General features: G+C 33.6%; 1 protein-coding gene across 1 annotated transcript in view; it reads right to left on the minus strand.

Moving 5' to 3' along the window:
• Positions 1-16018, minus strand: part of Tll1 (tolloid like 1) — a 186483-nt gene that overhangs the window by 13101 nt on the left and 157364 nt on the right. Inside the window, exons 16-18 of the mRNA XM_063234796.1 lie at positions 15271-15451; positions 8356-8481; positions 5496-5623 (exon numbers count right to left, since the gene is read on the minus strand). Of these exons, the coding sequence (XP_063090866.1) occupies positions 5496-5623; positions 8356-8481; positions 15271-15451 (435 nt within the window). The remainder of the gene's footprint in view (positions 1-5495; positions 5624-8355; positions 8482-15270; positions 15452-16018) is intronic.

The following is a 16018-nucleotide window of genomic DNA, read 5'->3' on the forward strand; positions in this document are numbered from 1 at the left end:
GACTAAACTTCGTCTTATTAAATAAATACCCTGGTCTTTGTAATACAGGGTTAGAGTTGACACAGCTCCTGGATCAAGGAGCCTGAATGCATATCTGGGCTTCTAGATAGGTCTGTCACTTAATCTACTTAACCAACTATCTTATGCTTGTGGTTGTTCTCAAGAATTAAAATGCTCTAGAGGAGAACAATCAAAACTTCTGGTTTTATGACTCTCTTGACCTGATCCTCAGCCAGCTCCTAGTACCACTGTGTACACAGTATACATTCTTAAGGTCAGTTTGTAACCAGTGAGAAACCACAAGAAAAAATGGGCTCAACTGCACCCAGAGTTCTTTAAACCAAGCCTCTCAATCTTAAGAACAATGCTATGTCGAGAGTATAAAACATTGTTTTGGGAAAACAACAGTATATGAAAACCAAAGTATGTCATGTCATTTTTTTTCTTCTGCTAGTGAATTATGGCCCTTCATCTATAAACATGAACATGGAAACAAACTCCTGAAGAAGAGAATATTCTAAGAAAGATGGAGATAATGCAATTTTAAAATATATCTATAAATAATTGCTAAACATGGGCTAGAATTTACAGACCACATCTGTGTAGTCCATTCCCTGGTCCTTTGAAAGCTGAGCCAATGTGATAAATAAGTGAGTATTTCACTCTCAGTGGAAGGCAGGAATAAATAACAACATCTGTTTAGCAGAATGGAGCAACATTACTCAAACTGGCATTGAGCGGGTGACTGTGGGCCATGCTGACACCTTGTCCAGAGCCAAAGTACTCCAGCCTGCTATGGAGTTACTAGCGGAGTAAGACTGAGTCCATGGGAGTTAAATTCATCAGATATCCTGTAGCTGACATACACTCAAATGATACAAACAACTCTCATTCATTAAGGTATCAATGAATTTCCCCTTGGAAGAGAGCTTGTTAGATCAAGTGCAAACACTGAGTGGTTGTTTTCCAGAAACTAACCTGACCTAAAAATCTACCACACACAATAAAAGCCATGACTGAAGTCTCGTAAGTCTGATACATGTGCCACAGAGTCACCCAGTAGAAAGACCTCTGATATACTTGTCATTATTTCAATAAAGAATGTTACTAAGTCATAAAAATATTATACGAGCTCACGGGAAACTGCAATAGCTTTTAAAGTATCTTTTAGAGCCCACGATGATAACGTAAGATACATCATTCTAAGAAGCATGCTGAGTCATGAACTCTACTTTACATAAAATGTAAAATTTTTTTTTTTTTTTTGTCTTTTTCCTTTTTATCGGTACTGGGAATCGAACTCACGACTGCCTGCTTGCAAGGCAGGCGCTTATGCTGCTGAGCTAAATCCCCAGCCCCTATAAAATGTAAAATTTTTCATCACTGGGAACAAGTGCCACAGAAATGTCCCCAAATAACACTCAGGGACCCAGATACCCTTCAGACTCACAATGGGGACAGGAAAGCCAGGCATGCTAAATGTGCAAAGCTACAAGGAACTCTAATTTCGGTTAAAATACTCTCCTTGCTTCTTCTCATTGTTTTAACTTGCTTATTTGTTTGTTTTGTGATAGAAACATTTTTAAGAATTCATACCAAGACTCTATAAGCATTTGGATTGTAAAAAATTAAAGCTTACTCATCATTTGATTATATTTCCATGATTTTAGGATACTAATCTAGACTTCAGGAAGACTAAATAAGTAAAAAATAAAAGAGAAAATAACCATGAGCTCTAGTCAGAAATCTAATGCTTTTCCCATAAGGCAGTCTGAGAAATTATGAAGTCCAATCAAAAGAAGTAAAATTGAGCTCCCCTTGTAGGCGGCAGAAACAAAGGTTTCTGAACATCCAAGCAACCTCAGTCTCCCTGACTAGCCACTGCCAGTTTCCACTTATTGTTTCTTCAGACAAACATCTGCAAAAGTTCTTTTACTAAAAGTACAGATATTGACTAAAGTTTAGGGCCATGTAGGATAGCTACATATATTCACATAAGACAAGATAATAAAATGGTTACATTTCTTATTACATTCAAAATAAATTTTAGCTAGGATAAGATGAATATTTACACTAGGAGAATTAAAGAGACTAATGAATTTGAACGGATGCAAGATTAGCTTTAGAACTCCCCGAGTTCTTTTGCCTTTTCTGTCTTCAGAGAGAGCTATTACCCAGTTTCCTCAAGATAGTTGAAAGATTAGAGGCCGCTGGTAACAATGAAAAAGCAGAATATAATCTCAGTCTTCTGATTCGAAAGGCCTTTTCTTTTTTAAGTTTTCTATAATAAATGTGATCAGATGTATTATGGATTTGTGGTGGAGAATTCGTTAAGAGTTTTAGATGGTTTTGTCTCCTAAATAGCCCACATATAAGACTATAGCTTGCAGCTATGTATAATTTAGCAAAACTGTGATACAAATCAAATAAAAATTATGTAGGCATATTAGTTTATTGTGGACTGTTATCTCCAGAATTATGTTTTATTTGTTTTAAATGAAGGTCAATTCAAAATATGGACAAGTTACATAAAAAAATCAAATAATAAATTTTGAGTGTCTCAAAACCAACACAGGCTATGGCAAAGGACATAGATCCTTGGTCTTAGTTATTATGTGTTTTACTCCTGTTCTAATAGGAAGACTCTTTTCCATGCAAATTTTGGTTAAAGTTTTTTACTTTAGAGATATCATGGAATCATTTTATAATTAAACATACACACACACACACAAACACACTAAAGTCAAGGTTAACATATTTAAGTTATTGTTGAAGCAAATTACCATAAACTTAGAGGATTAAAACAACACAGATTTATTATCCTATGACCTCAGCAGTCTAAAGTGGGTAGATAAGGCCAAGGTTTTTCTACAGATTCTAGATAAGAATAAACGCCCTTAAGTTTTTCCAACCTGTATGGTGTACTCACACTCCCTAGCTCAGGTCTCTTTCCTCCAACTTCCAAGTCAGTAACACAGCATCTTTTCTCTTCTCTACCCTCCTGCTTGCTTTCTATGAGGACCTTGTGACCAACGACCCTTGTGATCATCCAGCTAATCTTCTAATTTTAAGATGCATGACTTTACCACAATTGCAAAATTATTTTTGTCATGGATGATAATATATTCACCACTTCTGGTATTTAGAACAAGACATGTTTGGGGAGCTGTCGTCTGCCTTTCACAGAGCATCAAGGCTAAAGGTTTTCATCCTCTTCAGTACATGCAAATTTTAGATGAAATGAGCACAAATACTTCGGAATCCATGCTTCCAATTCTTTTTCCCAACTTTCTTAGCTTCAGGAAAAAAATTACAACCCACAAGCCTATAGAAACTTTTTGAAATAAAACTTTATTGGAACACAACAAAATTCATTCATTCAGGTACTGTTTCGGCCTACAAAACTAAAATGCCAGCTTCAAATTGTTAAAATGCAGACTTCATAGTTCAAGATGTCTATATTTACTACGTGGTTCCTCAGAGAAAAGATTTTCTGAATAGTAATCACTAGCTACCTTTTCAATTGTTAGAATTGAATTTCATTTGCAAAATTTCTAATTTAATTTGAATAATTCAGCAATATGGTGATTTTCATTAATTATAATTATGATTGCTATTTGTATATAATATGAATGACCAAGTCTAATTTCCCTTTATGACCTTCCTCAACTGCTTTAGTAATTTGTTTTAACAATAAAACACACAGAGGAAATTTGAAGGACCTTCAATTCTATGATTTTAGAGAGTCAAAATTAGTACCCCGTGCAGCAACTAAAATTTAACATATGCATAAAAGAGAATAATGGTACTATAACATCCAAAGACTGAAATGTATCCATGTCTAAAAAAAGACTTCTGATAGCTCTATCATCACACTGTTGTCTGATAATAAACACTAAATATGAACAACCACACTGTGAACTGAAAATACCCATATTTTATGTACAAGATTGCTTGCTCTTCTTTCAAAGAAGGCAGTAAATTTTATTGTAAATTCTGACATCCACAAGTACAGATCTAAATAAGCTCTAGATTATAGTTATAAATAAACCAAATCAAGATAAAAGTCATCTCAGACATATATAGCCAAACAAACTACTGCATACATGTCACTCAACATGACTTTATGTTAAAATTTAAAAAAATGGATAAGAAATCAAAGCTCTCAAAACTGGCAAACTAGATTAGTTTTATTCAAAGGCTTCTAAAATTATCAGGAAGTCCTTGTTTTTCCAACTGCCTGAGTGAGCTGCATTGCTGATGCGAATGTAGTTTGGAGAAGGTTCTTCTCAATCAGGACCTTGGACAGGACTAGGAAGCCATGGCCTGCTATGAGCAGTCATCTCAGCATCTACATCCTTCCCAAAGTGACTGAAATACACCACTGTGTGACTGCAGAGTCACTTATAATGCAACAAGTGGAACAACTTTGTACCAGAAATGCAAATGCCATCAGTTATGTCTCATTTCACTATAATACAATATTTGAATAAACCATTTCATTGAATGGAATGAGATAACAGGGAAATTTAAAATTAACCTACTGTCTAGAGTGACAGCAAACTGCCTTAGTTTGGAAATTTCTTTCCTGAAATATTTTTGCACTTTACTACCAACCCTGTTAGACTCTTTCATGCCTAGCATCCCCCCTTGTTCTAAATGTAGCATATTTCAAGAAATTGTTTAAATTTCTATATTCTTATAACTGTATTATCTTAAAATATATGACTTACACTATGATCTAAAGTAAAACATAATATTTACTACCGATGAATATACTATAATGGAAGACTCAAAACACAAAAATTAAATCAAACTATACATTCCTCTTTGTATTAGACAGATTAATATGTAGGAGAAGTATAAAAACATTAGTATACAACTGCAGAGGGTAATGCATTATACAAAAATGATATTCTATAAACCACAAGTGAAGTTGATTATAAAACCATACACATTGTCTGTATGAGGCATAGAGATTTGAGGTATCCAGTAGAATATAATATGTTGCATGTAAGTGAATTATTTTATTTTTTTATATTTTATGCATTTTTTTTTTTTTTTTTTGGTATTGGGGATCGAACTCACAACCATGTACTTGCAGAGCAGGTACTCATGCCAATGAGCTAAATCCCCAGCCCCTTTAAGTGATTATTATCCTGTTGTTTCCTCGCTGAATTTCTGACTTTCTGTCTCCTCTTCCATTGAGAAACATCAATACCCCTTTGGAAACTTCACTGCCAGCAACAACTTTAACAACACATTTTGGCAGCACCTTTTAAAGCATCCAACAAAGGAACCCAGGAGAAAAACGTGGCTGTCATCTTTATCTAGGAAATCAAGGATTTGTTTAGTATAAGTAGAAAGTATGGCAAGAATAATCTTTTCCAGATGCCTATTGATTTAATTCGGTTCCATAAATAGACTTTTTCCTTTTATGTGCTTTTTTGAAACACAGTAGTCAGCTCAATAGGAAGAAGGATGGGTTCACTTACTAATTTAATCCGGTGGCCGGGAGTGGCACTGATCTCCCACGTACACTCTTTCCTGCTTGGGTATTTGTCTGGCCAGTTGGGACTGGTGATGTGACCGCTGGGGCTGTGGATCTTCTGCTCACATTCAGCTGTGACAAGAAAGATATCTGTCAGTGCGGGGATCTAGCCCACAACTGGGCCAGAAAATGAGCAGCCTATCTGCCCACTGCCCTGTTGAGAGATGCTCCGAAATACTAGCTAATCACCACTCCCCATCTCTGCTATCATAGTAGTGTGCATTGAGGATTATGTTGCTGAGCATAATCAGGCAATGTTTGTCATCTGACTCACTGGAAATTAGATGTTTACTGCAAATCAAATAAGAGCCTAAATAGAAAATGAACTATTTTAAACTGTTGGATCCATAAGCTCAAAATGTAACACAGCAACATATTTTGACAATCAAGAATGTCAGGACTGGGTATGTGAAAAATATGAAATGCATTGCCAGCCACAGAAACTAATTGACTGTGCAATTTTAATTATTTTCTTTTCCTATTAATGGAAACAGAATTTGCTGCTAATAACAGCATTAAAGCATTTTATAAATCATGCATTTTCATTTGCTTTCTGTCTTACGCACATACTTGAACATCTAAACTATAAGGTTACCTGCTAAAGTAAATTAACCTCATTTTCATTAAATATAACCATCAACCTCATCTAGGAAATCAAGGATTTGTTTAGTGTAAGTAGAAAAACATATGAAGAAAATCTTTTAACCAAGTAATAAGGGGAAAATTAGGTGAACAGAATTAGCCTTGGAGATGACATCCAAATTAACTTCCAAGAATATCTAATTCAGTTAGCATGAAATTTCTTCTATGTTTTTCACAACTAATGTCCCTTTAGCTGAGACAGGTAAATATCCAATTTCAAAAATATTTGTGATCAGCAGGTCATCTTCACTCTAACTTATGAAGCTATACACTATAAGTTTTGGTTCAGATTGAAATTATTTGTAATGTCTGGTGTATTCCATTATAAAATACAAGTTGTTTTCTTAAGTTTTCCCAAAAAAATCTACTTGACAATATTCTTTACTCTCTACCTGTTACAATCTACCTGGACAATCTACCTGTCACACTGCAGGGTTACACATCAAAGCTCTGTCCCCAACAATAATTAATGTAAATTCTGTTTCAGCTGCTGCCACAGTTTTACTCCTTATTACAAACCTTCACCTTACTCACAGCAGGTTTTCATAGAAAGATTTAGGTTTACAGAAGAGGAATAAAAAATAAAGAGAAGATGAAATGCGGTTCCGGTCCAACAAATTAAAGTTAGCAAGACAATAGCTTGCAGGGCCCACAGCTGCGATGTCGTGAAGGAGGAGAGCCGTTGCCTAAGTGTGAGGCCCTGGGTCTGAGCTCCAGCACTGAAAAGAAAAATCTGGACCCATTTTTGACAAAAGTTTCCTAAATTTCATCATCTCTATTTTTGCCTGGCCAAATAAAATGTGAGGTTCACAGGACCTACAGTCACTGCAACAAAACGGGGAGGCTCGGTGCTGAAATATACAAGGCACATATACTACAGCAGATGTAAAGGGAAATTCAATTTCTTTGCTGATAATGAAAGTGAACTTCATTTATGACTATCTGGACATCATTATATTTTATAGGAAGTATTTTTCAGATAACTTGAATAATATTATTTATTCTAACAAGCATGGACATATTTGTTACTTGTGAGTCATAAGTTACATACATAATTTGCAAGAGCTGTTGTGTTTTTTCTCTAATTTACTTTCCACATCTGCAAAAACAACTGGAAGTATTTCTAAGACTATTGATTTAATAGCATACTCTACCCAGTTATAAACATCATGCTCTTACATAAAAGTAGAGAGTAATTCCTTCTTCCATATGATTCTGTACAATGCCAGTCTGTCAAAGGAAAACAGAGAACTATCCCTCATATGTGTTATTACTGGAGTGAAATTTAACAAAATAATATAATTCAGGATATTCTTTACTATTTTAAGGTATACACAAAAGTATCTAATTGAAGTTTCAGTCAGGCTTTTCTAGTCTACATATGCTGATGACTAAAGTTATAAAATCTTCATTAATGGTTCTCTTTTCAGAACAAGCACAAATTCATTGTCAGTAGAAATTTCCAGAGCAGACCCTCCTAGGAGGCAATAAAAATTAATAATTATTCTTTTTCCCTTCTAACTCAACCTAATAGAAAGAATTAAAGTCATTGTTTCAAAAATCAGATAATGGGATCTTGTAAAGCCCTGGGAATAAAATCTACTTGGCTATTACTGTACTCCTAGTTTGGTATTTTGGTCAAAACCCCAACTTGAAATTTTAAATGGCATGCCACTTTCAAGTGTCTTTCCTTTGGTAGGCATTTAGGTTTGATAGTTCTGTGTTTATAGATACATCATTCATGCAGTACATATATGAGATATTTCATAGCAGGATATTATACCAAGTTTAAAACATTCCGCATAAGTTTATAGATGAATAGTATATCAAGTTGGTTCTACAAAGTCCTGGAGACCTTGTCACAATTAATTTTTGGCTACAAGATAGCAGTACCAGAGTTTCCATGTCTGTCATATAAAGTGGCTAATGTCATTCACGTGTGAGGTGTGAAACTTTATGGGTAATATAATGAGGTTCCCAATAATATGGGTTAGAACTCTGAAAATTGCACCGAATTTTTATTTTTGGTTTTTATTTTGACCTTTGAATACTCAGCAGTAACATCACTCAGTGATATGATTAAGTCTACTTCGAAGTAATGCTTTGTGAAAACCACATGAAATAAAAACTTTTGTCAGAAACGAGAGCATTCTTTTCCATACCTTCCTTGCAATCATGTTTGTTTTCATGCAGGACAAACCCGTTACGGCACTGACATGTGTAGCTTCCCATAGTGTTGACACATTCGTGCTGACACCCACCATTATCCTTAGAACATTCGTCTTTATCTGGCAAAGAAATAAAGCCTATTGTTTAGTAAGTCATTTTAAGAACAGAGAATAGCAAAGAGAGCATTTTAGTTGTGGGGAACATTAGCAACATTAGCAACTTAGTAAACTAAGTGACAACTATCTCTGTTCGCAACATAAACATTAAAAATTTACCGTGTCTTAGTTTTACCCCTTCTTTGTTTAGCTTGGAGCTCTGTACCATGGGTTGAGAATCTGGGTCAATCTATGACAGGTAACAAATGCAATTCTTCCACTTCTGTACGGAGTGAAAGTTTTCAGTAGGAAAAGAGGAGCCAAGAGATATTTTCTTTCCAATTCTAAAATTTACTATTTTTTAGAACTAAGTTTCTAGTTGTGAGTGACTTAAAGTCAAAGAATACCATTTACATAGAACAGAATCCCCCAATCTAGTAACCATGGTATATAGACAGAAGCTAAACAAGTTCACAAGATTTCTATGTAATCATTTAAAAAAAAAATCACTCAGTATAACTAATATAGTTGATTTTTTTCATTAACTCAGCAGATATGCTTAACATTAATGAATCTAGACATTTCAAAACATTCCAAGACAAAAAAAGCATCATTTGACCATCCTAAAGATGAAACTTAATTAAGTATATTAAGCAAATCTACTCTGACAGACCAGTTAATTGTTTATTAATGTCATCCCTTAAAAGGGCGTATAGTGTGCTAGAAAGAAAATAAAGGTTAGAATAAGAATATAAGCTTTAAGAAACAGCCACCAAAGTCATGACAGGGAAAAAAGCCAAACTGTATTAACAGGCAGTCAATCCGGGGGAGGCATCAGCTCCCAAACTATGTCACTCAGCCGTTATCCCATGTCTGCTGTGGCCACTTAAATCAAGCTGGCAGATTGCTCCCGACACACACACGATGGCATCTCACTCACCACTCCCACACAAGGGGGAAAAGGACACAGTGCAGCCTTGTCAGAGGCCGGACTGAAGTCACATTTCACTGACAGTTGATTTTTCTAGTGAGAACTACTGAGTTCATAGTGATACACAAATTGTACTATTCTTGGTTTTTAAATCAAGTCAATATTCTTCCCGTGAAGATAAGTTGAGGGAAAATATTTGCATTAGCTAATTATGCAGCAGTTTTTAAAGACGCATTCCATGTTTCCACCCTTAAAGGTTGATTACATGGTGGCATCACACAGGTTTAAAGGGCACAGCCACGCATTGACAGTTATCAGAACACTGCAGTCACATACAGACACACTTGCACTTTTCAAAGAACATAAGAATCAGTGCATTCTCTGTCTATCCTTAACACTTAAATTATTCTTTTAATACTCACTGTGAAAAGACTAAGAATAAAAATTATTTTTTAAAAATCAACAAACAAAAAATGGATGAGAAATTTGAAGTCAGTAGAGAATTATCTTTGTAAAATTAATTTTACAGCAATTCATCATAACTTTGTGCCTCTAGTCCTTTAATTGTATCAACCAACAGTGAAGATTTTAGCTTATGAGATATGAATTTTGGATGATAAATCACATTTCCACCATAGTATCATCTGCCTATACTTTCTGACTCAGATATTTTAAGCAGGAAACTATTCATTCATTGTTTTACAATAAAAAGCTTTTAAGAAATTTAAATCTATAGTCCTCTTATAATGAAAATAATTCTGACACACAACCTATTTCTAGCATCTAAATTACATTCTTATGGAAATATCATTCCATTAGTTCATACTCCTATGTAGAATTGTTTCAAAATTTGATAGAATTTAAGCTGACCCATGATGATGGTAACAAAGGGAATTAAAATACAAAGTAAACCAAATGATATTTCAATAACTTTGTGACAAGTTACTATTTTTCTATTCTGTTGGGAAAATATGTGGACAAAATGAAAAGAATAAAGCAGAGCAAATAGAAGAGTAACAGGATGACTCATCATTCTAATTTATATAGATATTAAGTATCTGTTATTTTACACTTTCTCGGTCTGTTTGTGTTTCCTCCTTCATTCCCACATCTGCTTTCTAATTTAGTCAAGGACACATGAACCTTGTGAGCCATCAATCATGCTACTAGAATACATTTATGAGTTAATATAAATTTTAGCAAAATGTCAAAGTTAAACTAGTCACAACAGTAACTAAAAGCAGCAGAAGAAAGTTATCATGTCCAGAAAAATAGCCTGTAAAAATATGTTGTATGTCAGTCACATGAACACAGAAACTTTCATGAAGCCACTGGAATACTTAAAACTGTCCAGGTAATTTACATTATGCAGACAAAAAGGTCAAAGTATCTCTGAGGAAGAGGGGACACAATTTAGCTGTTTAAATAACTTACTTGACTATCAGTTAATTCATATTCTAATTAAAGTAAATATAATTTTACATTTTCTAAACTGATGAGGGGAATAGCATAAATGTAGAACATCACAGATGTGATTTAGATTTCTTATTTACAAAAGGCTATCAAATAAGGGGCAAAAGTTATTGGCAAGCATGAATGAATGATATGTTCACATCCCCTTTCTATTCTTTCGTCATTTGCCTTTCTTCTCTGCTTGGAACTCTCCAGGTATTTAACCCAGCAAAGGAGAAAAGGGAGAGGGATTCAGAGTTTTAAACAACTCTCATAATGTCCAAATCATAAATTTAATAACTTAATAATAACTTTAATAGTTCAATCAATACTTCACGTGAAATTTTCTGGCATTTTCATGCAATAGACACACAATAAAAATAGTTTTATTAGTTATAAAAACAAATGTTTTGCCGCAGAGAAATAAAAATTTATTTTCTGCAGATGGAAATCAGCCCCTTCTTTGAGATGGACATAGCTGTTTTCCATTTCTTTACATTCGATGAAGAAGGGTCTACTATTAGGGGGAAGGGAGGTACATTTTCCCATCAGAGGCCTGCAGTATACCTCTGAGAGGACCAGGGATCAGCGGCCTGTGACTAATACATACTGGATGGAAATAAAGTGGCAACCTGTAACAAGTTCTTGCAAGATTCAAAAATAAAAATTTTCTCTTTGCAGAAGGCTTCCTTATCTGTAGGAAAAAATAAATGGCCCATGCAAGAGAACATGGTCATACATGAAGAAATAGTTTCACACTAAATGATCAAGATCTTAAATAAATGGATACACATACACACTCACACACACACACACACACACACACACACACACACACACACCTGTGCATATACACACACCAGCACAAACTAAATAAAATGATCATGAAATCATATTCAGAAAAGTACAAATAAAGTCACTGACAGCTACAATTCTCTTGTTCCACAAATATGCAAATATTTAAGTGTGGTTAATATGGAAAATCTGAAACAGGACTTAAAATTGTGTAGGAATATTGCAGTTATGTTACTGTATGAAATCATTCACACTAATATTTATATCTTTGTTATAGTGATATTAAGTTGAATGTCATCTACAAATACCCGCAACTATTCCATTAAGGACACTGTGTGAAAATATTTATAAAGAAGTATCCATACACAGTGAGACAGATAAGGAGCATGTAGGTTCAAAGTCACTTGAATTTATAGTTGGAAAGATCGCAATACATAAATTATTTTATCTGAGTCCTGAGTTTATTGCAGACAGAAAAGAACTGGGGTCAGAAAAGAGGTGTCATTCCATTTTTGCCATTGAGAAGGCCATTAGGACTATCAAAACCAGATCACATTCTCACTAAATTCATCCCTGAGGGAGACTGCTATTAAGTGAGGTTTATTTTTCAAGTTTAGTGTTCGTACTCTCACAGAAGCCTTTAATGTAAGGTTGCCAAAGATGGCAGTATGTCTGTGCTCAGTTTCCATTGTCTAAAGTCACTGATTATATTGCCAAAGGCAGAATGTTACAGTTGAATTTTTAAAAGCATGTCACGTTACCCAAAGTTTGTTGTCCTACTAGAATAAAATGTCATTAATGCTTAACTTTAACTCATTTAAAGGAACATCACTTTGTTCTGAGCAGAACACAGTTAATTTTGCTTCACACTGAGGTAAATCACATCACAGATGCTTATGAAGATGTGCATGTTTGTGTTCAAGCTTGGTATTAGATAAAACTAAATTTAGCTTTACCACTACATAAAAAAAAACATTATTGTTAGTTTAATGAAACCTAGCCAGAGATTACTGGTTTAAGTATCTTTTAGAAAACTTCTGTATCACTATATTCAGAATTAAATAAAACATGAACAATCACATAATTATGCATAAAATCCAAGTAGCCTTTACCTCGATATTCTTAATTTCCTTATTTACCTTAATAATAATCAATTAAATCTATTGGTTTGAAATTCCTGGAGCCAGTAAATACATTATTTTTTCAGATGGGCTTATAGATTATTCTACCATAAAACCTATTAAGTTCCTAATTTTCAAGCTGTAGTATTTTTCCATGACCAATTTGTGATACTTAATTGATTTGCTATGTAAGCATTTCTTAATTTTATGCACACATAAGTGACAGAAATCACTGTTAATTATTCTGGAAATACCTTTTTAGAAGTATCATTTTGATTTCATTGCTTACACTTAAAAATATTTATTTGAAAACCTGAGGCTATACACAAAAGTAACTAAAATATATGATTTTATCAGATGAAGATATGTTAGAAATATCACTATACATACATTAATTAAATGCATGCATTATTACTATTTAAATATGCTGCTTTGTTTTCTTCTTTGTCTATTACTTGACAGCAAGAAAGCTACAATTTATTTTTAAATAGCTTTCCTTCTCAACATGCAATCGGTTCTCATCAAGAAATTAAAAGTATATCTGTCATTTTTGAAATCATAAGGATGCTGAGTGTAAACCATTAATAATGTCACTGCAACAATTCTAAGAGAATGATCTGTGGGCCAAGGCAAACCAAGGTCTTGATGACTTGTGACAGTAAGTGGTGTATTTAAGCCATCTGCCTCATCATATATATATATAGATATATGAATAAACCTAACATTGTAATATGAATACCCAGGGTCTAATATCCCCTTGAATTTTACTAATCAGTCTATTTAACTACTGTACTCTATCAAATATCTAAGCTAGACTCTTTCAAAACGAAGTATTTTCATGAAATATATCTATATCATCTATATCCAGAGAGGACATATATAACTACTAAGCACTGAGATGATTTCTTAAAATGATTATATCAATAAATACAATTTATAGAAAATTAGTGGTTATTGGCTAATTAGCTGCGCACTGCTAAAGCACTCAGCTGATTTGAGAAATCACGGCTATGAAAAGAAAAGAAATAAAGACTACTCTTGTGTGCTGGAGCATGGTATCTTCTGCATATATCCCCTTTTCTGAGTTATAAGAATTAAATAAATGTTTTATGCGTCAGTTGTTCTAAGACACATATATAAACTGTTGTTACAACTTAGAAAGTTTTGCCTGATTAGAATTAACAGAAAGTGAATTTTAAATTTTGAGTGTCTTCAAAGTTAATCATGCTTTGGAGTCAGTGCATGCACTGTGTATTTTTAAAAAATTATTTCAAAATAAAATGTATGGAAAATACAAAAAAGACTGAATACAATGAACAGAGTAAAGAATTCATTTACTTGATAATTTCAGTTTTAAAAATACATGTTTAAATGGTTTCCAGGCAAGCAGTTTTGTCTCTACTTATATTGGAGCAATTAAAACTTGCAAAACACATGATATTTATAAAATAGTGAAATCTAGGAAAGTCTTCCTTTTATTAAACCTGGAAGAAAGCAAAGGAACAAAAACATTGAAGCTGAGATTCACTGCATTTCGAATACAGCTCTGTGTATTACCTGGAACTCAATGGCTTCTAAACTATTAACTTCAGTTATACTGAAAACCCCAAGCAAAACTTGGATACGATAAATCTCATTAATTCTAAACACTCTCTAAGGGAGACTTAAATAAACAGACTTTGAATTAACTCAATCCAAATTGCCTAATATTTAAATGTTACTGAAATTCGCTTGTTAGCTATACAGCACAGTAGAGAGCTATGCCATTTATTACAATCTTATCTATATTTAAAATTAAAGGATAATGGTTTTAGAAACAGTGATTTTGAGAAGGAGAAAATGAGGAAATTTTGCTTATGTTTCTGTATGTTTTTATAAAATTAGGGGAGCTTTCATCAAATTTCAGCTTTTTAAGTGAAAAATTTATTTTGAATTGATTATTTTTCACACCCAATTGTGAGCCATTAACTATATCAGATATAAAATTATTTTAGTAAAGATGTAACTTTCGTATTTCCAAATATTTTACTGGTATCATTTTTATACTTACAAGGCAAAGCATACTGTTGATATTGGCATAATAAAAATAAAACGTGAAGGAATGTGGTATTGAACAATAAGATGTGTTATTAAAATGAGACCACATTTTTCCTAAAGCAAGAAATTTTTGTTTCAAAATCTGTCACTTCTGAGAATAACTCCTCAAATCTGGGCAATGAGCACTCATGGTATGAAAAAATTATTATGTTATTTTTATGTATTATTGCTCTAGTCTTTATAATGTTAGATTTTTTGTAAGACCCAATTACCTTAGGACGACATTTCAATATGACCCCTATTACTTTAAGTAAAAAAAAAAAAAAAAAAACCCTGGTACACCTAGGAAAAATGATCATGCATTTCCTGGACCTTCACAGTACATTTCCAGGAAACTATGAAGAAAGATAACATAGACTTTAAGCCAATCCATGTTGAAAACTTACAGCACACACGTAAACATGGGAATATTTATACCTGAGAAGAAATGTGCTTTGAAGCCCTTCTTTGACACAGTGTTGTCCGATCTGAATTCAATTCTCATGTTATTGAACTGCGAGGTGATCACTTCAGGCACTTCAGCACCACAGAATTTGCCATGCAATTTGGACTCAGAGGAAAGACCACTCCAAATCTCCACATAATCGTATTTGCAAACCTAAAGAAAAACAGATTATCAGTGTCTCCAGATTGGAGAGTACCAGGCGACTGCCATTCATTTTTGAAATTTTTTTCATGTTTTCACCTCTTTACTACAATAGTAGTCAAACTGGAATTAGTAAGTGGGAAAAAAAAGAAAGAAAATGGTTGTGCAATGATGTAAATAGCATGAAAACTAGATTTTTTTCTTGTGGTTGCCCCCTAGACTTGAGTACACAAATGCATGCTTGTTTGTATAAATTCATAGCATGTATCTCTTCCAGAAAATAATGATAAGGATAATTGTGATGGATATTGATGACGACGACAGTGCTGATGCACAGAAACACAGAAGTGGTTACACTTTTAAAAATATTTTTAATATTTTAAATTTCAGAAGACACTGCAGAAGTATTCATAATATACTGTTTAATTTAACACAAACAAGAACTGCCTGAAATCAATATAGTCTATGATACAAGTACTAGCTATAACAGTAATCATTTCCATCATGTAGATGACAAAATCAAGGTTCAGAAATTTTTATATAATAATATCCTGCAGGGAAGTGTAATGACTAACTGAA

This window comes from Cavia porcellus, unplaced genomic scaffold, assembly GCF_034190915.1.
Source record: "Cavia porcellus strain 051 isolate PalLab524CR breed Dunkin Hartley unplaced genomic scaffold, mCavPor4.1 scaffold_24, whole genome shotgun sequence".
Lineage (NCBI taxonomy): Eukaryota > Metazoa > Chordata > Mammalia > Rodentia > Caviidae > Cavia > Cavia porcellus.